The sequence below is a fragment of the Zootoca vivipara genome, chromosome 3, assembly GCF_963506605.1.
Source record: "Zootoca vivipara chromosome 3, rZooViv1.1, whole genome shotgun sequence".
NCBI lineage: Eukaryota > Metazoa > Chordata > Lepidosauria > Squamata > Lacertidae > Zootoca > Zootoca vivipara.
Genome location: NC_083278.1, coordinates 74,774,890 through 74,800,856, shown reverse-complemented (window position 1 = coordinate 74,800,856; position 25,967 = coordinate 74,774,890). Strand labels below are relative to the sequence as shown.

Below are 25,967 nucleotides of genomic sequence, written 5' to 3'. Positions count from 1 at the left end.
TGTTCAATAGCTGAGGATCTAGTGTCGACTTATTTTCATGTCAGTTTATTGAGATCAATGGTATATTTCCAGTGTAAATGCCTACCATAATAAGGTTATATATTACAAAGTGGGTGAATAAATACTGTAATCCATATAAATGTTCTTCATGGTGCAGGTAAATGCGGAATGTATTTTGTGGAAGACAATGCTTCTGATACAATTGAAAGCTTGGTAAGTAAAAAAAAGTAAAAAAGTGAATCTTTTTCATTAGCATAATTTTAGCCATAACCTGTGATTGTGTTAAATCCCAGGACTTCAGTTATATGCATTTTTAATGTGTTTTTTGAGCAATTTACTTTGTAAATATTTCAGAAGTAGTCCTCCCAACTTAAGTAAAAAAAAACTTATATTCAAAACCTTGAAAGTGATTTAGGATATTTGTTTTTCTTTTCAGGGGTTGGAAATTCTATCCAAGGCTTTATAGTACCAGAACTGATTTATCAATAGATCATTCATCATTCTTTACATTCTTTATGGAAAGTCTGCGGTAGCTGTTCAGGGCCAGCTTCAGATTTTGGGGACCCATGAGCACAGGCTATTGGTGGGCCCTTGGCCCCCTCCAGTGCTTTTTTCTGGGGGACGCAGGGGGACACATACCCCTAAACATTTTGTTCATCTAAGTTTGGCCTCATTGAGGGGCATTATTTCAATATGAGTAGGAAAATGAGAGTACCCCTAAACTTTTTTTTTTAGGAAAAAAGCACTGGCCCCATCCCTTCCCTCCTTAAATCACACACGTCCCTCTTGGCCTATAAACTAAAACAAATTTTGACCAACATGGGAAAACCCTATTGTCAAAGAAAAGCAGTTTAAAAAAATTTGTGGACAGTATAATTTAGAAACATAACTTAATCTGCAGTCCTATACGTACTCAGGTTCCATTAAACTCATTGCGTCTGAGCAAGCATGTATATCGGATTGCATTTTCAAGCATCTAACTTAAATAAAAATTGTAAGTACTTTAGAATTCTCATCAAGGGATTACAGACCAGAGGCTGGGACTGCAGGCCAGGAACATTTAATGGGAGTGATTTGGTTCCCATGTGCGGTGACTCCCCGCAAAGTGCTTGCACTGGTGAAAACACCATAAGGGGAACTGGTAATGGACCATGGCACAAAATCCTGCACTGAAGACTCTCTATAGAGTGCAGCTTGTTTCCCTCCCAGCAGGTTTTGTTTGGGGGAGGCCAGAATGTGCAACCAAGAGGATCTTCTCCAGAATCCTTGGCATTCCTAATGAGAATGACAAGAGGATGCAGGCATACAGCAACCAACCAACCTATGGTTGTTTATGCATGACAAACAGGCATCCTCTTATCCCCTGCCAAGGGAGGTGTAGTGATAGCTTGCCTTAACACCAGAGAGGCCCCATCAAGAAGATACCCTGTCTTCTGGGCATCTGCTGCCCATAGGGCACAATCAGCCACTTCCAAGCTCTTCTGGCTCTTCCTCATTGCTCCTAGCTCTCTTCTTTTCTCATGCAACATCTCATAACTCTACATGTGACACTTTCCTGCAAGCACATCTGGTCCATAGTCCTGATGGGGTCGTAGATTCATGCCCATAGCAGTGGCCCCTTGCTTGGAGCCTGACCAGGTCAACTGCTCCTGCTGGCCATGAAGTTGTTGAATGCTTATTGAGTCAAATATAATATGAAATCAAGAATGATAGATTCAGATAATGTAGTATGTATTAACAGTGTTCATATGCCACCCAATTGCAAAGTTTATTACTGAGTATCTGAAATATTACAAAATATTAGCATGGCAAATAAATGCATTTTAAATGAACACGGTTTTTAAAAAGCTAATAACTTTAATATGCTGTGCTTTGTTCAGAGCTTTCATGGTGAAACTGAACCAGCATCGTTTTCTTGGACATTTGAAGAAATCAAAGAAGTGCACAAGCGTTGGTGGCAATTACGGGACAACGCTGTAGAAATATTTTTAACAAATGGCAGAACTTTGCTATTAGCTTTTGACAACACAAAGGTAAATGTTTTCCATGACAGCATAGCAATGTTGAGCAACAGTTAGCCTAAATATATTCTTTAGTATATACCAAAATAAGCTTATTATTAATAGAATATTAAGGCAGATTTTTCATCACTTCGTTAAAGCGGTGAAATAACTTGTTTTTCAGCAAGGAGAGAATAGTGGCCTGAGAATGTTGGCTTTTTCATATTGTATCTGATAGGATGTCAATCGCAATGTTATCTGTTACTGTAATCTGTTTTATTAGTAAGAGGGAAAATAATTTTAGTTTTGAATTTTCCTAATCTCATTAAAAATGCTTAGCAAGTTGTTAGATGGAATTTGATAGAAATGGTATTCATTTTCATTTTCATTAGCTTTCAGCAATGGTTACTGTGGTAGATTCTCAGTAGTCAAGGCATGGGCAACCAACCATGGCAGGAATAATGTGTACAGAAATATATTTATTTGTTTATTTATAAAAAAAGATATTTATATACTGCTGTATCATAAAACAAACCAAAATGGTTTTTTTATGAATTGGATTAGTCTTTGGGCAATCTTGACATTACTTCTGCAGAGTTTCATATTTTAACACTTATTAAAATGTTATATTACTTTCCCCAAAAGTTCATAACAGTGTTCAACCAACCAAAAATATTTAGCACTATTAAATTACCATACAAGAAACAAAGTACATCAGAAAGCCCACAGTGCCATTCAAAGACCTGATAATTATTTTTTAAAAAAACAAACAAACCCACAACCCTGAGAGGAAGCCTGTCTTAGAACTTCTGGGATGAGGTTCCACATTTTGGACAGGCGTCACCAAAAAGTCTCCACCCCTAGCAGTCACTGACTAAACCTCTTAGTGGTGATCATTCATATAATAGCATGCATAGATTGTGTATGTGAGTGTGACGTTCATTTGAAATGGAGGATATGTACTCATTTATGCTTGTATGATTGTCCTAAATACTGTTGAAACTAATACATTGGAGCCCGAGAACTGCCTACAGAAGGGCTGGCTAGAAAGTGAGTTCCCCAACATTACCTCCTTCCCTGAGCAGCTCCTAACCCCTCTGAAAAGAGCCTGAACGGCCTCAACCCAGTATACCTAAAGGAGCGTCTCCACCCCCAACGTTTAGCCCAGACACTGAGGTCCAGCTCCGAGGGCCTTTTGGCGGTTCCCTCACTGTGAGAAGTAAGGTTAAAGGGAACCAGGCAGAGGGCCTTCTTGGTAGTGGCGCCCACCCTGTGGAAAGCTCTCCCATCAGATGTCAAAGAAATAAACAGCTATCTGACATTTAGAAGACATCTGAAGGCAGCCCTGTTCAGGGACGTTTTTAATGTTAGATGTTTTATTGTGTTTTTAATATTCTGTTGGGAACCGCCCAGAGTAGCTGGGGAAACCCAGCCTGATGGGCAGGGTACAAATAATAAAATATTAGCTATCTATCCATCCATCCCACAGCTGCGGGACACTGCTGCCTAGGATGTGCTGTAGTGGTGGAGAGATGTGGAGAAGTTGTAAGGAGATTGTGTAGAGGCGGTGTCTATGAGCAGGGCATAAGGTGCCTCCACAAAATCTGGCAATTGTTCTATTCAGCAGGGTCCCAGAATCCTTTTGGGGAGAGGGTTCTTTTCAGAGGGTCTGAGAGAAAAGGAGAAGGTAGGAAAGTCCCCTTCTGCCAGTTTCGTTCCATGGGCAGATCTCTCCCACTGCAATGCTTGATTGATGCATGTAGGTATTTGCATGTGTTAATTCAACTAAAGCACCGAAATAAAAGTATGACTATGTTATAAAACTGAAATATGCATGTTTCAGGAGACTAGATCATTTGTGGTTTGGTAAAAGCTTGATGTTTTGGTTCTTTTTAGGTGCGTGATGATGTGTACCACCACATCCTAACAAACAACCTCCCTAACATCTTGAAGTATGGCAACATTACAGCATTAACCCAACTGTGGTACACAGGACAGATCACTAATTTTGAATACCTCACTCATTTAAACAAACATGCAGGCCGTTCCTTCAATGATCTTATGCAGTATCCAGTATTTCCCTTTATACTTTCCGACTATACTAGTGAAACACTGGAGCTCAATGATCCATCCGTTTATAGGTAATAAGAAATACCATGAATTGTTTCTTTTAAAGTAATTTACTAAATATGCCATCTGCTGTAGAATTGATATATTTTTCATTGTTGCATTCATTGTTGTGTTTCTTAACTACAGCAAGTATCAGTAATTTATGGAACTGACAAGCTGCTAATATTTGTATAATTTCAGAAATTTGGTCAAACCCATAGCTGTACAATCAAAAGAAAAGGAAGATCGTTATGTGGACACTTACAAGGTATTAAGATATCTAATGCATTATTGCTTACTGCGAGCCTGGTATAAAAGGAGAACTCTATGTAACACTATTGACTTTGCTTTTCATTCTGCAAACATATGCATACATTTCCAGTTCAACTGAGTGGAAGGAAATAAAACATTCACAACCCAACATTCCTCCCCATACTGGCCTTTGTGAAGAGATTAGCCGCTAAACCAGGGCTGAGGTACCTCTGGCCTGTGGGCCGATCTACCAGGTGGCCCAATTTGGCCCGCAAGACCATACTCCCCCAAACCACGCCCATCTGTCAGTCAGCTGACATCACTGTATGACTTCAAGCTGATGAACAACATGGCAGAGTCTAGTCATGGGGGGGAACACACTGCAGATCTCTGTAGAGAGCAAGACTGAATTCTTAATTCACCAGCTGATGAGTAGAAAGTTCAGTCTTGCAACAACAGCACACTTTCTGCAGGGAATGTGCTGGTGAAATATACCTTTCCACCCACATTTGTCATGTTATTGTGTCACTGGCAAGGTGAATAGTCCCAGCCACCTGTCAAATTTGTGCCTTTCACTTGATCCAGCAGGATTCTGCTCATTTTCCTGTGTACATCTACTACAGGGGTCTCCAAGCTTTCCTTGCCTCGGGCCGGTGTCTCTAGCGATGATTGTGTAGCGGGCCGGAGGGCGTGCATGTGTATGGGCACGCACACACATGCTATTTCTGGCGCACTTCCAGGTCCGAGGACCACCGGAAATAGCTTGTGTGCATGCTCACAGGCCTCCTCCGACCCGCTGCACCTATTTCCAGTGCACGTCCGGGTCAGAGGAGGCCCGTGCGCATGCACACAAGCTATTTCTGGTGATCCTCTCACCCAGAAGTGGGTCCCCGTGCCACGCTGCACCGCACCACGCCGGTAAGAACGGGCGGCAGTGGGGGTCACTGCGGGCCAGATAAATGAGTCCCTCAGGCCTTATCTGGCCCACGGACCGTAGGTTGGTCACCCTGATCTACTATAAGCTTGCCCAACATTTTTTTTTTAACTGGATAGGGATGTATTCCAGATAGTTAAAATATCAGAAGCCTAATTGCATGATACCCTGCCTCTGAATTGGTTGGAGATAAAGCCTCTGCCCACCAACTAAAGGGAGCCTTCACAATAAGCACAGGTGGATAGATTGATTATAGTTTGGTGTCTGTCTACATAGGGACAGGACTGTGTGTCCATTTCTGTGTGGATTTTAAGAGAAGCATAGCTATGTCCATATGTTCTCCCTTTTACAGTATTTAGAAGAGGAATACCGTAAAGGAGCGAGAGACGATGACCCAATGCCCCCTGTGCAACCTTATCACTATGGATCTCATTACTCCAATAGTGGAACTGTACTTCACTTCCTGGTTAGGATGCCTCCTTTCACAAAGATGTTCTTAGCTTATCAAGGTAAGAATTGCTTTAGGTTTTCATATATACATTTAAATAAAAAAATTCCTTCAGTAGCACCTTAAAGACCAACTAAGTTTTTATTTTGGTATGAGCTTTCGTGTGCATGCACACTTCAATTGATCATTTATATGGAAACTGTTTGTATTTATCGCTGTTTCGTTAGCCAAATGTGACTATTATGATAATATCTATTATGAACTGGGTATGTGTAGTACATTTATATAGCTTTGGAATTTTTTACGCTGATGCTTTGATACCCGGTAGTATTGTATGACCAAGAAAATAATCCATGTTGGTTTTATTTTGCCCTATTACAGGGTTCTATAAATGCATAGCTCATGCAATGTGTTCTTTTCTGTAGTATAATCAGTTTAATTTGACTTCATTTTACAGACCAGAGTTTTGACATTCCAGACAGAACCTTCCACTCCACCAACACAACCTGGCGCCTTTCATCATATGAATCAATGACTGATGTAAAGGAGCTTATTCCAGAATTTTTTTATCTTCCTGAGTTTTTGGTTAACAGAGAAGGTGTGTTGGGGTTTCGTTGAGTATAAAATTGGGAGGAGAGGAACATTGTGTAGGCAGCTCTGAGCTGCTTGTAGGGAAGCGTGGGTTGTGAACGTTTGCTTGCATTGGGTACTCAAACCCAAGCCAACTACTATAAACAAGGCTTTATATTTATAGGATTTGATTTTGGGGTGCGTCAGAATGGGGAAAGAGTGAACCACGTGAATCTCCCACCTTGGGCTCGAAATGATCCCCGACTTTTTATCCTGATCCACCGACAAGCTTTGGAGTCTGACCATGTTTCCCAGACAATCTGCCATTGGATTGATTTAGTGTTTGGGTATAAGCAAAAGGGCAAGGCTTCAGTTCAAGCTATCAATGTCTTTCACCCTGCTGTGAGTACCTTTTTTTCATAAATCGATTTTGATCTATTGTACAGAATCACTGGATGTTGTATTTGTAGAACATATTACAGGACACTCCCCAACTTCCTCAATAAGTAAGAAGGTTCAGGGGTGTTGTTTTGTCCTAAGGCCTAGAAGGTCATCTCTTGTCATCACTAGTAGCCTCAGTTTCCCCTCTTGTGAAAGTTAGTTCAGGCATAGGGAATTGCCCTACATCTTCTTCTTTGAGGATGGATGCAAAGAATTCCTTGAGCTTCTTGGCAATCCCCTTGACCATTTATTAGTGCATCTTCGACCCTGAGCACCAGGTCCTCAGGGAAAGACCCTGCATCCTAAAGACCTTCCTGTATTCAGTTCAGGGGAGTAGGAAGGGAGGGGCGATGGGGGCGCTCTGCCCCGGGCAGCACAATCCTGAGGGTGCCATGGTGGCTGCCCCCGCCCGCGCTGAGCACCTCGCCCCCAGAACACATGCCATGCCCCTACGGGCGGCGCACCACGCCCCCAGAACATGCGCCAGCCCCGCCCCCGCCTGCTCTCCACCCCCCCATGCCAGAGCATGAACATGAAGCTCCGCCACTGATTCAGTTTACTCTGCCAAGGTGTGCGAATTCAGCTTCCACTAAAGAAAAATCCGCCAACCATTCTGGATCGTTAATAGGCAGTGTGCCTGACAAAGGAGTAGCTGGCCTGCAGCCATAGTGCATTTGTCTTGTTAGTTTAAAATTCTGATCATGTGTAAGAACATTACTTGTCAGTCTGCAGATTTGGTATGCTTTACCTAAGCTTAGTATTGTGCTTCATTACTCGAGAGTTTTGTCTAATCCAAGTCTCAAGCACATGCAGATGTTAAGTGCATCAGACTGCGCAGCAAGAACCCCCCTTTTTTGTCTTTTCAATAGAACATTATATTCTTGTATTTGGCTCACATTTTAGACATACTTTGGAATGGACGTGTCAGCTGTAGAAGATCCAGTTCAAAGAAGAGCCCTGGAGACTATGATAAAAACATATGGACAAACCCCTCGCCAGCTGTTCCACACCGCACATGTCAGCAGACCTGGATCCAAGCCCATTATGGAAGGAGAGCTCCTTGCTCCCATGGGACTATTGGTGCAGCTTGCATTCAGAGACACAAAGGAGCAAACTAAAGAGATCACATATCCGGTATGTCGAAGTGATTCATAAGGCTGCTTAATATTAATTAATATGTGGCAGCTAGTGTGTGGGCTCTTTTTGTAGGGGAGTATCTAGAAGATTCCCCTTCTTTCTAACCAGGGAAGGGGATCCTGAAGCCCTTCAGATGTTCTTGGACTCACGTTCCCATCATCCTCAGCAGCATAGTCACTGTTTGGGAACGGTGGGAGTTGTAGTTCATCACCAACTTGGGGGGGGGGGCACACGTTCACTATGCCTGTTCTAAAGCTTTTATCAACGTTTGTGTCTGAACATCACCCTCTTATATTTCACGCTGTTTTCCTTTGACAAGGAGATATTTCAGTTGGACTGCAAAGCATCAAGTAATTTTTCATGTTCCTGATTACTTGTTCATTTTATTTTCTCATGGAATCCTTGTCAGTGTTGACCAGAGAGGTCCACAGATTTTCCTTTAAAAGAAAAGAAGAAACTCATGTTTAAAGAAAGCGTTCACTGATACTAATCCCCAAATGTTGTCCCTAAGTTTCTTCACAGAAATGTTTTATTAAAACCTAAGATTATTAGATCACACACTTTATTTTCCCCAGGAATGTATTTTACTTACTCTAAAAACATTTAGCATACCTAATCCTTAAAGAAACTCCATGTGGCTTAAAACTCACGACACAAATGTCTAAAATAATAACAAAATCCACATTAAAATCACAAATTTTAACAAGCCACAGATATTAACATCAAATCCAAGCTCCCATTAACACACCCGCGCGCACACACACACACTCCAGCAAAACAGCTATCAGGCTACAAAGATAAACCAGCAAAAAGGGAAGAATCTTGTAAAAGCCTTTTGGGGCATCCAGGTTTTTAGAAGCACTGATAAGGTCTGGTATACCTCACTTGGCACAGGGCACCTCAACATTAGAGTCTCTAGCTCTGGGTATTGTCTGCTGTGCTTCTTGGGCATGAGGGATATGAGTTAGGGCTTCAGATGATGATTAGGGCTTGTGGGGAGGAAAATTCAGAAGAAGGTACTCAGACCCCAAGCCATTTAGGGCTTTAAAGGTTAAGATCAGCACCAGGAAGTCAGTTATCTATGCCAAAAATGGAAATAATTAAATTTCCAAAAATGGAAATAAAGATATAATCTATCTTTCGCAAGGTAGATTATATCTACCTTGGGACACAGGTGGCACTGTGGTCTAAACCACAGAGCCTAGGGCGTGCCGATCAGAAGGTCGGCGGTTCGAATCCCCACGACAGGGTGAGCTCCCGTTGTTCAGTCCCAGCACCTGCCAACCTAGCAGTGCGAAAGTATGTCAAAGTGCAAGCAGATAAATAGGTACCACTCTGGCGGGAAGGTAAACGGCATTTCCGTGTGCTGCTCTGGTTAGCCAGAAGCGGCTTAGTCATGCTGGCCACATGACCTGGAAGCTGTCTGTGGACAAACACCAGCTCCCTCGTCCGCGACTGGACCTGACGGTCAGGGGTCCCTTTACCTTTACCTTTAGCAAACCCTTAGGTCTGGCTCAGATATCCCAGTCTAGCAGTTTACCAGCCTGGAAACAAGTCCTGTACTTTCATGCTCCTTCTTCATGCCTCTTTCCAGCCTTCATTTCCACCCTGCTTCAGAAACACTTCCCTAGTATGCTACAGTATCTTGTGATTCTGAATTGCGAGACTGGTTTAAGAGCTTACTCCCAAACCAGGACATGAGCTAGGATTGGCCATTCCAACCAATAAACCATGGTTTATATATGTTAATTTATGTATGTTAAAGAAAATTGCATTCAGCTTGAGATTTAAAAAGCTTTGCTACAATGACTGTTTAAAATGTGTTAGCTGACAGCTGTTTTATTTCATTATCTTTTAGAGTCCTTTACCTTGGATTAAAGGCTTAAAGTGGGGGGAATATGTAGGTTCCCCAAGTGCCCCTGATCCTGTTGTCTGCTTCAGCCAACCACATGGAGAAAGGTTTGGCTCCCTGCAGGCTCTGCCAACAAGAGCAATTTGTGGTTTATCCCGGAAGTTCTGTCTTCTGATGATCTATAGCAAAGAGCAAGGTAAGGGTGCTCAGTGGTCTCTGCAGTAGCATTGCAAAAAAGAATTGATGCTGCCAACCTAATTGTCTCAACTGCTCTGTCCAGTCTCTCACTCATTCAAAGATCGCAGCTAATATAATGCTGAGGCCTGACTCATGTGTTACCTGGGTGGCATAATTGTTGCTGAGATCTCAAAGTGCATGGGAGCAGAACTGTGTGGGAAGCAGTTAGTGAAGTGGCTCCCAGGGGAGTTGGAGCAATTTTAGCCACATCTACAGAACCATCCAGAAATAAGTGGTTCTGCAGATGTACTAAGAATCTGCTTCAAAGTCACTTCTAGCAGCCAGTTTCCTACAAGGTCTTTAGATCTCTGTAGTAATTGTACTGCTCTGATCACATGTGAATTGGTCCCAGTAAACTTGTTAAACAAGGATTCTTCACTGTGGTAAGTGTTTTTTATGTTTAAGAAACTGAATTCAAGTGTGTCTGTTCTCTATCAAGTTCAGAGTTTGATATTTGGATATACAGCACAGATAAAATTAAAAACGACCACATTATTGAAGGCAGAGGTGGAGAAACTCGGGTCCAGGGGCCAAATATGGCTTCTCAGGCTGCTTTGTAAGGCCTACAGAACTCTCCCTTGGCCACAGCCCACACTGGCTTCACCTCCACCCTCAGGATTTTTGCCTTGCTGGAATTTGACCTTCAACAATGTTAATGCAAAGATAACACCCACCTTTGCCTGTGTCCCACATGCCACTAGCATGTGGCCCTCAAAAGGTTTCTTAGCAGGGAATGTGGCCCTCCCATTTGAAAAGGACTCTCCACCCCTGATTTTAAGACTTTATTGGGAAGTGTTCATTTGTTGCTCAGACATTTGAACAGTGGAATTTAAAATCCCAAAATAGATACATAATATGTGTCTTTTTGTTGTAGACTAACACACTGTGAGTTTTCTACTTAATCTGAATGTCCTGACTGCTGTTATAGGTGTAAGAAGCATGCACAGTACAGATATCCAGTGGTCAGCCATTCTGAGTTGGGGATATGCTGACAATATATTGAGACTGAAAAGCAAGCAAAGTGAACCTCCAGTTAACTTTATACAGAGCTCACAGTTTCATCAGGTAAAAGCTATTTTTATTTCCCCTCTTTTCATCTATAGAATGCCATGTTTGAAAAACTTGAGAAGGTAAAGAGTGTTCATCTGCAGCAGCGAAACCAGACCAGCAAAACCATAGCATCTTAGATGAAATGCTGGTTCAAAGATAATCCCAGTCTAATGATTGAGGTTCAATAAATCAGTCTAATGATTTTGTCCATATGCTTGCTGTTCTTGCCCCTCTCCTCCCATTGCTTGTCTCTCTTTGGCACTTCTATAATGGCTTATTAAAAGATCGGTTTCCTATTGACTCCGTGGAAAAGACCCTGATGCTGGGAAATAGGAGAAGGGGAGGACAGAGGACAAGATGGTTTGACAGTGTTCTCAAAAGTTTGACCAAACTGCGGGAGGCAGTGGAAGACAGGAGTGCCTGGCGTGTTTTGGTCCATGGGGTCACGAAGAGTCGGACACAACTAAACAACAACAAAATTCTATTAAGATCAGGAAACTGGTTTAATCTCTGTTTGCTCACCATGAACTGATCCCTGATATCATATCCTTGTTTGTTAACAGAGATTAAACCACAATTTCTTGGTTTTGATGTAATGAGAAACTGTGGTTTATTAAACCCAAGATGGAGGCCAATCAGCCATGTATTATGGTGTGAAAGGGATGAGGGAGCATGTGGGCACAGTGTTATGTCTAAATTATACCAAGATCTAATACACGTATTATTAATATAACATCAGCTTTTGTGAACTAACGCCCACTTTAGACAGTGTTCATCCTCAGGTGACAGCTATGTATTTGTTAGTGGGGCCAAAAGGCCACTTACTGGAAATCCGGAATGTGTGTGAGCAGGTCTGCAACTGAAGAAATGGCTTCTCGTCCATGAGGGCTTATACCACTATAAATCTATTAGTCTTACGTTCATGTCCCTGATTTTCCTGGACTTCTGCTTCCTCTGGATTATAGATATGTAGATAAGCCTGCTAACTCTGTGAGCATTTCTCTGCTAGTAGTATTCGTTTGCTACATTTCTGCCCTGCCCTTCCTCCTCAAGGTAGCCCAGGGCAGCAAACAAGCAATAAAACAGTGCAACTAAAACAAAACATACTTATCACATTAAAACTTTAAGAACATCTAAAAGCATTTTTTAAATGTTCACATGCCCTCATAGTTAACAATTTCAAGGTTGCCAAGAACAGTCTCTTTCAGCCATCAAATCCCCGGGCGAATAGGAATGATTTTACTTCCCTCCTGAATGTGCATAATGAGAAACACCAAGACCAAGAGAGACCTCATTAGGGAGGGCATTCCTCAAACAGGGAACTGCCACCGAGAAGGCCCTGTCATAGGTTAGCACCAGCCGGGCCGTACCCAGTGGTGGCACCATGAATAGGACCTCCCTACCAGTCATCACTTGACTTGTTCACTTCAGCAAGACTATAGGAAAACAATTGTTCATAAATCTATGGCCTTTTCAATTGTGTTTGTTTGTGTGTGTGCATTATTGTTTTTGTTTGTTACTATGTTATGCATTATTGTGTTTTTATATTGTAAACTGCCCTGTGAGCCCCAGATGAAGGGAAGTATAGGAATTTAATAAAAAATAAAAAATAGTGAAGACAGCTATCACTGTTAAAATTAATGAATATGAAATCTGGAAAAGGTAAAGTAATTGAGCCCAGTTACGCTCATGTGCTGGCCTGCCTGCAACAGGATTTTCTGTTTTTTGAGGCGCAATTGCCTCTGCACAGCTCTAGAAACTACTTCTGGGCTCCCCCTGCAAGGTTTGGATTCAGCTTCCTTTTTGGTGTAAAATATCTGCTTTCAGATGATGAAAGCAAGGGGCCCTGCTGTGCTGGGTGGCTTTGCACCCTCATTAACCAGCTATAGGTTTCTCTGTGATTAAGAGAGCTTTAGCCATTGCACTTCCAAAAAACAGCTAAAGAACTGAAAAGTGTGGGGTGTCTGCTCTGCTGTTATAAGCCACCTTGAAGGGTCTTTGAGATGAACAGCAGGCCATAAACTTAATAAAAACAAAAGTAGAGTAGGATACTATTTAAATGTCTCTCACTTTTTCTTTTATCCAAGGTAACAAGCTGTGCTTGGGTGCCTGACAGCTGCCAGCTTTTTACTGGCAGCAAGTGCGGGGTCATCACAGCATATATGAACAGATTCACTAGCAGCACAGTAAGTAAATGAAAGTGAAATAGTAACTAGTTAAAAGCCTGGCTATAGTAAATCGCATTTATTTCTCTCTCTATGACTATAAAAAACAATAATACAAAGAGAAAGCATCTTAGCAAGAACTGATTCCCCCCACCTTGCCTTTTTTGTTGTTGTACCAAATCGGTTTTCTGATTGGGCTGCATCTTCTAGCAAAATGTTTTATCATTGCTTAAATTGCAAAATGCTTCCCTTTTTTGTGGGTTTGCTAGATAAATGAGGATTTGGAGCCAAGTTACATGTGATGCAGGAGATCCATGATTAGATCTCCATTTTTAGTTTACATCAACTGCAGAAGTTAAAATTTGAAAATATTGTTTGTGGCAAATGAGAGTGGTGCTTTAAAGACCAGAAAATAAACTGATACAGCATGGGCTTATATTTGGTCTATAAATGCTCTCAACCTAAATGTGGGCATTTCTCCCATTCCCTTCTGCTCAGGTGTGACCATCTTTATGGGAGTCCCATAGCTCTGGCATTTCTACACACAACAGACAGCATGCAAAGGAAACTTCTGTGTCTAGTCTGTGTCTCAAAATAAGGCCATATGGTTTGACAGCATGTTCACTGGCATCTGTTTTGGTTTCTGCTCCCAGCTGACTAATTTAGGTGGACAACTTGATTCAGTGCAAGGCAGGAAATAATTAGTATGTATTTTATTTGTTAGTCACTTTTGTCACAGAGTGACCCAAAGCGACTTGCATTAAAATCAATTAGGAACAACAACAGAGTCATAGAATTGTAGAGTTGGAAGTGACCACGAGGGTCATCTGGTCCAACCCCTAGCAATGCAGAAATCTTTTGCCCAATGTGGGGCTCAAACTCACAACCCTGAGATTAAGAGTCTCATGCTCTACCAACCTAAAAACCTAAAAAAGCACAGCTATACAAAGGCAGGGCTGCAGATCCCACCCCACTAAAAAGGGCCACCATGCCAATCACGTGTGAAGTAATTCATACTTAAGAATGAAAGACATACAATGTGGCTCTAAACTATTTGCGTTGCTGTTTCTACCTGAAATACCAGCGTGAGATGGCAACACAGTGGTGCTATGATTTCTAACATAGTGCAGATGTGGACGACAGGCCCTATACTTTTATCCTGGCACAAGAAATCTTAGACTTGGTACATGAGAGAGACAGATCTGTTTTTAATGGGCTTTTGGAGTCTAGCACCACATTGATGGGGCTAGCGTATCTAGGAAAAGTGTTGGTTCTTGTCTGTCGCCTCTTCCTTCTGTTCTTACCAGCTTCTTTTATTATAATGACAATTCTGCACCTCAATAAGTTTTTTGGCTCTTCAGAGAGGAAAGGGTGGAATTAAATAATAGTAAAGTTGGGCAAGGTTTTATTTCCTTCTCGCTGCAGTTTGTTCTTAACAATGGCAATGTGAAAGACACATCTAGATATAAATTACTCAAGCGACAATGTGTCTCGACAAATAAGGCAGCTGTGAGAATAACTATGTGAGACATCTGAAGATGCTACCTTTCAGCACTAATACCATACTACCATTTGTTTGTCAGCCAAGTATTCAGGTTGTGTGTGTGTGTTTTAAGTGGTATGGATGCTTTTGACTTGAGCAACCCTCACTTACATGTTGTTGTTTTGATAGCTGAAATGGAAAAACACAACTGTATAGAATAGGAGCTATCAATGATGCAAGTGAAAATCGTTATTTAAAACATCTATCCCCCACCCACTAGTTTAGCATCAGACCTTGTTTTGCAATATAGTTTTGTGCCCTCCTCATCCCCCACATCCCAATTCAACCAAAGTTGGAACTTAGTGTGTCTTTGTTCCTTTTCAGCCATCTGAGATTGAGATGGAATCTCAAGTGCACCTGTATGGCCATACTGCAGAGATCACCAGCTTGTTTGTCTGCAAGCCTTACAGTATAATGATAAGCGTAAGCAAAGATGGAACTTGCATCATCTGGGATTTGAACAGGTACGAATATCCTTCAATATATCCTCCTGCTGTCTTGACTGCACACAACTTCTTTATTTTAAATATTGAAATATAATGTAGAATTGACTTCTGTTTCATTTATCATAAAATGGATGGTGATAACTAAGTACTATCCCACCCATACTATATAAAAATATTGTAGTCAGATATTCATAATGGACATTGGAGGCAGGCACATTAAATAAAATGTGGATTGAAAGATACTGATACTTTCAACAGCAGTGAAAGCTGCTTCTTTCATCACTGAACTCTGATTCTTACAGGCTCTGCTACGTGCAAAGTCTTGCTGGGCACAAGAGTCCTGTAACAGCAGTGTCTGCTAGTGAAACAACAGGTGACATTGCAACAGTTTGTGATTCAGGTAGGTGCCTTCTCAAAAACAGTGCTGTGGTTTGTTTCCTTCCTATTGGGCAAAGGCAGGTGTAGGACAGACATTATTTAAGCAGTGTGCACAAGGGTGCTGCTGGTTCAAGGGAAGGTATCATTTATTTCAGACTAGCTTACCTTGGTGTGCAAACCAGACCATTAAATCAGACCCTGTAGTTCAGTCTAAGCTGATGGGCAATGGCTCTCTAAGAATTCAGACAGGAGCCTTTACCCCCCCCCCCTCCCTGGAGATGCTGGAGATGCTAGGGACTGAATGTTGGACCTGCTGCATCAAAAGCTATGCTCTTCCACTGAGCTGTGTGCCCCTAAAGGCAAGATCCCGGGGTTCTTATTGGCACATACTAGCAAAGACTGACCCATTAAACAGGGCTGAGGAACCAGAACTGTCCAGTGGACCAGATCCTGATCTCGTCCACTGGCAAACTATGGCAGGTAGGTGGGACCCTCCATAAATGACACTAGGTGATTGACACCCACCAAAGTTCAAAGAAGGTCTCTGTAATGGCTGGTCATTGCTTAGAGCAACCTTATTTGAAGAAGAGCTTTCAGTGCCAATCAGCTGAAATAGGCTTCTTTTAAATGGTGATCAGCTGATTGCCTTTTGAAGTTCCTACAGAGAAAGCAGATCATATTCTAAGTGCTGGGGAAAGCGCTTTAAATACAAACTACCGGTACTTCTTTTGCAAAGAAAAAAAAATACTCCTTTTAAAAACATTGTGCTGCTTCCCAAGCATCCAGAATCTGAAAGGGGCTTGGCAGGTAGGTGTAGCTTGGCTCAAAAGGCCTGGTCACCTAAAGGGGAGCTTCATTTCCCTTCTGTGAGATGCCCTTTGTTCAACATTGAATGATGTTCTAGAGGGTCATCCCAACATTTAGTAATGGGTTCAAAGGGTTGTAGGGTAGGAAGGTGGGACTGAACACTTTGCATACCTGTGATTCCTGGACATCATATTTACTATGCATGTTCCCAGGTGAAACCTGGAGGTCTTTAAGCAGAGGCTTGACAGCCATATGTCAAGAATGCTTTGATGGTGTTTCCTCCTAGAATTTGAAATATATAATAACTATTTAACATACAATCATTTCCCTCCTTTATATAACTTTTCGCCTCTTCAACCTCTCAAAGGTTTAATGGTTCAGCTAGCTCTTAAGGAGTTTCCATTCTCTGAAGTTAAGGCCCAACCATCAGATTTGTTATCCAAGATACTGTATCAAAAAATTTCCTGTGGGATATATACAAGCCGAAATTGCTTTTGTTAAAATTATATCTTCTCCTTGCTTCCTAATATTAAATAACTGGTAGCATGGGGACTATATTAAAATGTTCATTAAGTATACATGCAATAGCAAGACAAATATCGGTGATATTCTCATTGGCTCTGCGATAGAATTAAAACAAGCAGCGTAGGTGTTCCAAAAGAGGAGATTCCAGAAGAGAATGTGGATTATCTGTAGCTATTTGTAGGTTACTGCACATCTCGAGAGACTGAATTGATTTATCAGCAACTCTCTAAAATCCTAGAGAGATTAATGGCCAGTTTACACCTTCATTTGTTTCTGCTCCTCAGCTTGAGCTAAAGGTACCTGTAATAATTACTCTAGTCCTGGAGTACTTAAAGGTAAAGAGGGGTTGGATGTGTTATGATGGGAAATGATGTGTTATATATCTGGATATTACTTTTAACCTGTTCCTTTTCCTTGGTGATTTAAAGCTAATTAATTTTTAAAGCTGCCTTCTTGCCACCTGCCTCTTTATAAATTCGTGTTGGAGTTAGATTTTCTTGTTATTTTGATACCTTTCTTATTTGGTTGATTGACTGGTAAAATTCAATCAAAAGTCATGACCCAGAGGTGTGTTGTCTTCATTTTTAAATAAATAAATAAATAAATAAATAAATAAATAAATAAATATCAAATGCTTGTGTTCCTTTTTATATATTTTATTCTTCTTTATATATGGGAAAAGGCATGGAGCTACATGAGTCACCAAAGAGCTTTCCCCTTATCAGTGGAAATAGACATCCTTTTTACCTCCCTCCATGAGGAATTCAGCATGGCTTTTCATGCCTACCTGAATTGAGTGAATTGTCTGAGCAATAGCTTCAGAGTCACAAAATACAGCCTGCTACTTCTCATCATATTTTCTCTGTTGCCAGTCCTCATTGTATCCATTGATAATTATGTTTTAATCGTGCTTCAAACCACTTTGAGAAGCAATTTGTATCTAAAAAGCTGTATGTGAATGTTTGAAATAAAAGAAATGTGAAAAATATTTGAGATCCTCCACATTAGAGCAATTTAGGGGTGCCCCTTATATTGACAAAGATGTCCCCCTGCAGTCCAGTAACACCTTCAGTTGGTTAGCGGTTCTTAGGTGTGATTGGTATTACCTATTGTTAATGCTATAGCTTCTGTGTAATACATTTGGATTTTATGTTTTTGAGAAATAATCAGTGCCAGAAAAACATTATGTAATATCAGTGCTTGCATATGATTGGATGCTAGTCCTTCATTCTTTTGAGTGGTCTTTTGGGTAGTATATTGTTTCATCTAGATCATGTTCTAGATTTTATTTTGCTAATGCAGCTGTTCTACTGCATTTCAGTTGGTGGTGGCAGTGATCTGAGACTTTGGACCGTGAACGGTGATCTTGTGGGACATGTGCACTGCAGGGAAATTATATGCTCTGTTGCTTTCTCTAACCAGCCTGAAGGAGTCTCTATCAATGTGATTGCTGGAGGGCTGGAAAATGGAGTTGTACGGTGAGTGGTTACGAGAGGCAATTTCCCTTTTTGATTGCAAGTGCTCCTTATAAAAGCTATTCTTTGGGAAACGCTGTAGCATACTTCTTTTCCCTTGCATCTGTGCTGAATATGTGTATAGTTGGTTATTTCTGTGGAGCAAAGGGGACAGCTTCCTCCATACAGTAACCCTAGTTTCACAGCTTTACAACAAGGTTGTGAAGGAGGGAGGGCACTCTTGCTTCAGAAGGGACCTGTTTGCAGCATATGAAAGGGGCTTTTAAATCTTTTTTCTAAAAAAACAACAACTAGCTTGTCCGTTACACTTGCACTAAAAAGGTATACATATACATTAGTGCAGAAAGGTCATGGGTGCATCTTGAAAAATGCCAAAAATCCGCAACACAAGTTTAACCAGAGACTCTGGCAGGACACAAAATGAGATGAAAGTGCTAGTCCTACAATACTGCAGCCAAATCTCTGAAAAGATGTTTTTGGATTGTATGCGGTTGCAGTCATTCTGTCTTTGTCTGTCTTTTCCTTAGGCTGTGGAGCACGTGGGATTTGAAACCTGTGCGGGAAATTACATTCCCTAAATCAAATAAACCTATTGTAAGGTAATAAACAAACAAAAGTCTTCATTTTGGAACACATAGCAATTTACTGTTACGCTGTGAAAACATTGTTTTCTGTGTAAATTGATGTCTTTGAAATATGTTTTGCTTACCGTTTTGAAGTTCCTATTACAGATAATTTTGAGAATTCTGCATTAGGGCTTGTTCACACTGGAATTTACTGGCTGTTTGCATCTATTTGTGTTCCCATTTAGTTTGTGTAGTCCACATGATATTACCCTCAAACACCAACAATATCAATTTCCCTTGTAAAGTTGGGTTTGTCTGAAATGGGGATAATCCAATAAATTGGGGGAAATTGGGCTCACAACTGCTCTACTGAGGGCCGCAGTAGATCATTTTTTGTGTTCAGTTGTCAGTATCTGCTATGCTCCTTTCCATGCCCATGACTTTCTCTGTGCTTTCTTTCTTCTTTTTCCTGGCTGTGCTCATAATTATTTCTGGTGCATTCCTGAATGGAGGAATAAATATTCTTTCTTTTGATCCGTCAGATTACATAAAACGAGAAAACTGCAGAAGCAAACCGCATAAAAAATTTTTAGCGCCAAATGAATTGGGCAGCAAACTGAAAAGTGTATGCTGGGAATTTACTTTCAAAAGCCATTTCTTTTGCAGTGGGCTAGTAAAGGCACATCAGGAGCTTAGCCATATATATTTCTTTCCATAGATATTTCACATACATTTTCTTTCGATCCCTAAGATTTGCAGGAATCCAGAAAACTGCACAAGGAAATTTATGGTTGCCTGACTGCACTCCAGCATAAGTGGCAGCCGGGATGGGGGAGCGGGGGAGGGAAAGCATGCAAATTCCAAAAAATTAGAATAAAATAAGAGTGAGTGTAGACTTGATGTGCCGCAGTTTTCCTTGGGACCTATTCAGGGGTGAGGGCGGAGGAGCTGTTGCAAACATTCCTAACGTTTTGCAGAATTGAGTATATGTACAACGTGCTGTTTTGTACGAGACTTTATTTTTAGAAAGGCAGGATGTCAGTGTTGAAAATAAATGTATGTATTAGCACAGGTATATTAAAACTGAGTCTCCTCCCCCCCCCCCGGCAATCCCTTTGAGGAACATCCTTGGTTTAGGGTTTAATTTTCTCAATAACCCGTGAGATGTGACAGATTTTTGTTTTGTTTTTCTTTACAGCCTTACATTTTCCTGTGATGGCCATCATCTGTACACAGCAAATAATGAAGGAACTGTTATTGCTTGGTGTCGCAAGGACCAACAGCGCTTGAAACTCCCCATGTTCTACTCATTCCTGAGCAGCTATGCAGCTGGCTGATGGCTGTTCTTGCTCCTTGGCCTTGGTTTGTTTTGAAGCGCTTTCAATCCAGGGTAGATTATAGAACCTCTTCTGCTTAACTGGGTCTTGAAATACTCTTCAACATCTTCATGATAACTGAGAGTAGATTAGCAATATATCAGTGGAAGGCTGCTACGTATGCTCACGCACCAGACCATATCACTGGTTATAGGAAACTTCTGGTGTGCTTTTTTCAGGAGAGAGTAGAAGCGCTAACCCAGAAGTTTAAATGCTGCAATGTATAATGTAAAAATATTTTTACAAATCATTTTGTGGACATGTATATTCTAAACCCTGAAGCGCTAATGGTGACTTCTGCCCCTTTGTGTTGTAAAAAAATAAAACAGAATTAAAATATTTCAAAGGTTTATTTAAAAAAAAAACCACAAGGTCGGTTTGTGTGTGTAACTTATTAGTTGACTGTCGTACACCTTTCTCTAGAATGGACACACCCACTACCAGTGTTTTAAAATTCAAGAACTCAGATTTGCTTTATAGAGAAGCAAATTAACTCTCTGTAGGTGTCTCTGCACCAATGTTGTTGAAATACCAGAAGTACAATTCTATGAAATGTGATTCTATTTATTCACTGTCTTAATTTATAACAGACCATAAGTCTATAGCTGTTTAAGTATATATGGTACCTGTAGTTTAATAGGCAAAACTGTTGTGACAACATGAAGCAATACAGAGATCTTTCAAAATAATTTCAAATTATATAAAAATCCCAAAGACTGGAACATCTTGTGGTTTATACTCTGGACATCAAGAATGGGGAAGCAGAAGCAGAAATATGCTTCTATTTGTCATATAAGAATTGTAAAAACTCTGCAATGGCGGAGGGGAAGGGGGAGCAGAATTATGACAATCTGGCTAACTGAGCAATTCTGTTACTTCAAATATTTAAACTCCACCAAAACTATTTTTTCCCAATTCAGCTTTAGCAATGGTAGGGGATTGAAAAACTATAAATATCATAATTCTGTTAAAATCATTTTGATTTGTTTAAAAACTGCATGAATTACATTTTTAAATACGGTATATCTGTATAATACTAATGAAGAGTTACATGCGCAGAACATGAACTCACAGAATAGGAACCCATACGTTTTCTTTCAAAATTATGCATTTAAACAAAATTATGACATTTTCAGCATGACTTTCCCCACTCTTGTTAAAAGCAAATTGTAACAATATTGATGCTTTTGAATTATGGTGCTGGAGGAGACTCTTGAGAGTCCCATGGACTGCAAGAAGATCAAACCTATCCATTCTGAAGGAAATCAGCCCTGAGTGCTCACTGGAAGGACAGATCGTGAAGCTGAGGCTCCAATACTTTGGCCACCTCATGAGAAGAGAAGAATCCTTGGAAAAGACCCTGATGTTGGGAAAGATTGAGGGCACTAGGAGAAGGGGACGACAGAGGACAAGATGGTTGGACAGTGTTCTCGAAGCTACGAACATGAGTTTGACCAAACTGCGGGAGGCAGTGCAAGACAGGAGTGCCTGGCGTGCTATGGTCCATGGGGTCACGAAGAGTCGGACACGACTAAACGACTAAACAACAACAACAATATTTACAATTAACAGTTAAATATGTAAAGCCTTTAACATTCAGTTTATAAAATTCTGAATCTTAATGGCTTTCTCATGTGACTAGTTCAATAAATAAGTTGATTTAAATTTCTGATATACATGTGGTATAAATGCATCTACTCTCTTTCTTGGGGAAAAGCAAATAAGCCCAGAATTCCTTAGTGATGTATTAACTTATACATTTTTCCATAATCTACATCTTTCATTTTGATCTTCCCTTTGATGTTTCTTTTTTGCATGTGCCTCTTTTTAAAAGCATCATGAAAACTGTAACTGGTCACTTCAGAAATATGCAATCGACGCCCTTTTCTTGCTCATTCAAATATAAAATTGTAGGAGTCTTGAAGCTTTCAGAATTGTTTCAAAAAAGCTTTCTTTTGGGAAAAAAAAGTATTTCTGATTAATCCAGAATCTAAAAAAGCACACTAGGCATGGTGTGTGAATATATGTATGTCTCTTCCTAGTCTTTTCCCAACTTGATGCCGACGTTACATTAACACCTACTATGGATTTCCACATTTAAAACTGCAAAAGGAAAATGCATTTTGGTTCACATTTCAATCATGTTTACCATCTAAAAACAAGGACTTATACTGCAATGCTGTGCTTGAGGTAACATCTTTTTTTCATTGTTCTTAAGGCATTTTAATTGCTTCTACATTAGGATACAAAATGTCACTTATGAAGTCTTACTTTTAGGACATTATTATAAATCTTAAATATGCAAAACAACTGACCTTGTGAGATGCAGTATTTTTATGCTAAGCAATAAGGTTTTCGGATAGAATGATATTTATTCAGCATGGCAGCTTTGTTCTGGAAATCTTAATAACACCTCATGAGGTTTATGCATACATTGAATATCCCTGTAAATAATAATAATATAATTACAGTATATTTATGTTCACTGCTCCTATATTGCTGAGTAATAAAGTATTTCATACAAATATAGATAAGGCATTAATAATATACAGATGAAAACTCACATTACTTATTTTGGGTCATTATTTTGTTTACATTTGCTCCAGTGCAATCTCCTTCTTAGGACCAGTTAAATGCAAAAAAATAAATTGCAGATATTCAGTATTGTAAGACAATTCTACTTTGGAATTCCATTCACTTCAGAACTTCCTATTGGACTGTGCCCTGAAAATCAGATCTATCTCCCGCCCGTTATGCCAGTCCTTTGGCCTACAACTTCCCGCAGCTCCAGCCAGCACAGACACAAGGGTGCCAAAGGTTTCACTGTACCATTCTTAACAAAAGTCAGTCTGCTACCTGAGGCAACTGCCTAATTTTGCTTCATTATAGGGCTGCATCTTATGCTTCCTTCCATGCTATTGAGTAGATTCATCTGACACAGCCATTGCTGTTTCTCACCTAGTGTTGAAATTTGAAAAACAATTTACATTCCATTACAGAGAAGGCCTTAAAATGAGCTCCAGTGGCAGACTTTGAAGGCTTTAAAATTTCAGTGGTGCCTTGTACAACACCAAAATTCAGCCCCCACCCTTCGCCTTACCTTCTGTTGTTTGCCATTGTTGCAGTGCCCCCTGCTTGGGGCCCAGCAGGGGCGCTCCCCTAAATCCACCTCTGCGAGCTCTGCTGTTGCAATAATACAGTTTTAGCGTCATTTTACCTCATAGACCAGGGGTCAGCAAACTTTTTCAGCAGGGGGCCGGTCCACTGTCTCTCAGACCTTGTGGGGGGGCGGACTATATTCTTTATTAAAAAATGAACGAATTCCTATGTCCCACAAATAACCCAAAGATGCATTTTAAATAAAAGGACACATTCTTCTCATGTAAAAACACCAGGCAGGCCCCCACAAATAACCCAGAGGTGCATTTTAAATAAAAGGACACATTCTATTCATGTAAAAACATGCTGATTCCCAGACCGTCCGCGGGCCGAATTTAGAAGGTGATTGGGCCGCATCCAGCCCCCGGGCCTTAGTTTGGGAACCCCTGTCATAGACCCCTTTCAACCAGTCAGTCACAGCTGTGTTTTCCTCTGTTCTACCCCTGCCTCCTGCACCAGCACAGTGATAATAAATAGGGCTTTCATGTATGTCCTACACGGGGCTGGCCAAAGACATAATTGTTGCTTCAGGTGAAGAACAAGAGCAGGTATCCCCAAACTGCGGCCCTCCAGATGTTTTGGTCTACAACTCCCATGATCCCTAGCTAACAGGACCAGTGGTCAGGGAAGATGGGAAATGTAGTCCAAAACATCTGGAGGGCCGGAGTTTGGGGATGCCCGAACAAGAGGGTGTCTCCTGTTCCATATATCCATATACAGAAGCTGCTTGGGCTGGCAGTTGAAATCCGTTCCAGACAACCTCAGTGCCTGGAGACAGACAGTCAGGTTGTGCATCCATAGCAGAGAAGGAATGACTGCTAGAAGGAATGCCATGGAGCATCTCCAGCAGCACAACCGGACGCCTTCATCTGCCCCAGCTGCAACAAAACATGTCTCCCACATCGGGCTCTACAGCCACAGCAGGAACTCTAAGTTTCCAACAGTTCGACGTCGTCCCCAAAGGCGCACTCTTCCATTGTCTCCCGAGGCAGACAGATGCCAACAAGAAGTGAGGAGAGAGCATCTTCCACACCTAATAGCAGGCTGGATTTGGGAACCCAGGCATGGTTATACAGTGGTACTGTACCTCGGGTTACAAATGCTTCAGGTTACAAACTCCGCTAACCCAGAAATAGTACCTCGGGTTAAGAACTTTGCTTCAGGATGAGAACAGAAATTGTGCTCCGGCGGCGTGGCGGCAGCAGGAGGCCCCATTAGCAGAAGTGGTGCTTCAGGTTAAGAACAGTTTCAGGTTAAGAATGGATCTCCAGAACGAATTAAGTTCTTAACCAGAGGTACCACTGTAGTGGGGAATGGCTGGGGCTCAGGAGGAATAGCCAGAGGCTGCTACTCTTGGCCCTAATGTCACATCCTCACCATCCATTTGGGCTTTCCCCAAAGAGCCTTGGGAGCTTTAGTCCCCCCCCCCCCTACATAGTTATAATTCCAAACTCCCCATTAGTTAAGAGCGTTTTAACATTTTCTGGTAATATACCATTATTTTGCGGAGCCTCCATCAGCGTTCCCTGTAGTAGTATGAAGAGTAGAGGCACCTTAATAACACATGGTGTTAAAGTTTAAACAGTTGCCAAGGTCCTCTGTGCTTGGAGCGTGGCTAACAAAATGTTTTAGGAACGCTTCTTTGTCCTTCACACTTTTTCGTGTTCGCTATGGGAACCATCTGTATATCACTGGCAAACACGATTCCTTCTCAAAGTGTGAAGCAGCTCTTACTCACCCCTCACACTTGTCATGTTAAATTACAGATTGAGATTGGATGACCTTTCCCTATTAATCAAATCCAAATCGGTTTGTGACACTGTTACTACCGTGTTTCTCATATTTTAAGGCATCCCCAAAAAATAAGCCATGACAGGATTTCTAAGGGTTGGTGAAAAATAAGACATACCCCGAAAATAAGCCATGTTGTGTAGCCCCGACCGAGCGAGAGGCGAAGGCGCGGAACCCAGCAGGAGCTCCCTGCCTGCTTCCCCGAGCCGTCGCGCATCGGGGAACAGAGCCGAAGATCGGCGGGCGCTCCTTGCTGGGCTTGACAAGCCCGGGAAACAGCGCCCGCCGATCTTCGGACCTGTGCTGTGTGACAGACAGGGGTGGGGGGAAGCGGAGATCGTTCTCCGCTCTCCCCCCACCCCCGCCTGTCACCAAAGATCGGCGGGCGCTGTTTGCTGGGCTTGACAAGCCCGGCAAACAGCGCCCGCCGATCTTCGGACCTGTCCTGTGTGACAGGCGGGGGTGGGGGAGAAGCGGAGATCGTTCTCCGCTCTCCCCCCACCCCCGCCTGTCACCAAAGATCGGCGGGCGCTCCTTGCTGGGCTTGACAAGCCCGGCAAACAGCGCCCGCCGATCTTCGGACCTGTCCTGTGTGACAGGCGGGGGTGGGGGGGGAAGCGGAGATCGTTCTCCGCTTTCCCCCCACCCCCGCCTGTCACCAAAGATCGGTGGGCGCTGTTTGCTGGGCTTGACAAGCCCGGCAAAC

General features: G+C 41.6%; 1 protein-coding gene across 6 annotated transcripts in view; it reads left to right on the top strand.

Annotated features, from left to right (window-relative positions):
• LYST (lysosomal trafficking regulator) overlaps window positions 1-20,736 on the top strand; it is a 78,083-nt gene extending 57,347 nt beyond the window's left edge. For all 6 annotated transcript variants that reach the window (XM_035108397.2, XM_035108398.2, XM_035108399.2 and 3 more), the window contains 16 exons: window positions 158-213; window positions 1,881-2,033; window positions 3,897-4,141; window positions 4,311-4,377; window positions 5,648-5,804; window positions 6,201-6,341; window positions 6,498-6,715; window positions 7,658-7,888; window positions 9,750-9,939; window positions 10,909-11,045; window positions 13,118-13,216; window positions 15,063-15,202; window positions 15,487-15,584; window positions 18,216-18,372; window positions 18,897-18,968; window positions 20,134-20,736. In XM_035108397.2, coding sequence (XP_034964288.2) covers window positions 158-213; window positions 1,881-2,033; window positions 3,897-4,141; window positions 4,311-4,377; window positions 5,648-5,804; window positions 6,201-6,341; window positions 6,498-6,715; window positions 7,658-7,888; window positions 9,750-9,939; window positions 10,909-11,045; window positions 13,118-13,216; window positions 15,063-15,202; window positions 15,487-15,584; window positions 18,216-18,372; window positions 18,897-18,968; window positions 20,134-20,272 — 2,300 coding nt within the window. In that variant the 3' untranslated portion in view covers window positions 20,273-20,736. The remainder of the gene's footprint in view (window positions 1-157; window positions 214-1,880; window positions 2,034-3,896; window positions 4,142-4,310; window positions 4,378-5,647; window positions 5,805-6,200; window positions 6,342-6,497; window positions 6,716-7,657; window positions 7,889-9,749; window positions 9,940-10,908; window positions 11,046-13,117; window positions 13,217-15,062; window positions 15,203-15,486; window positions 15,585-18,215; window positions 18,373-18,896; window positions 18,969-20,133) is intronic.
• The last annotated feature ends 5,231 nt before the right edge of the window (window positions 20,737-25,967 follow it).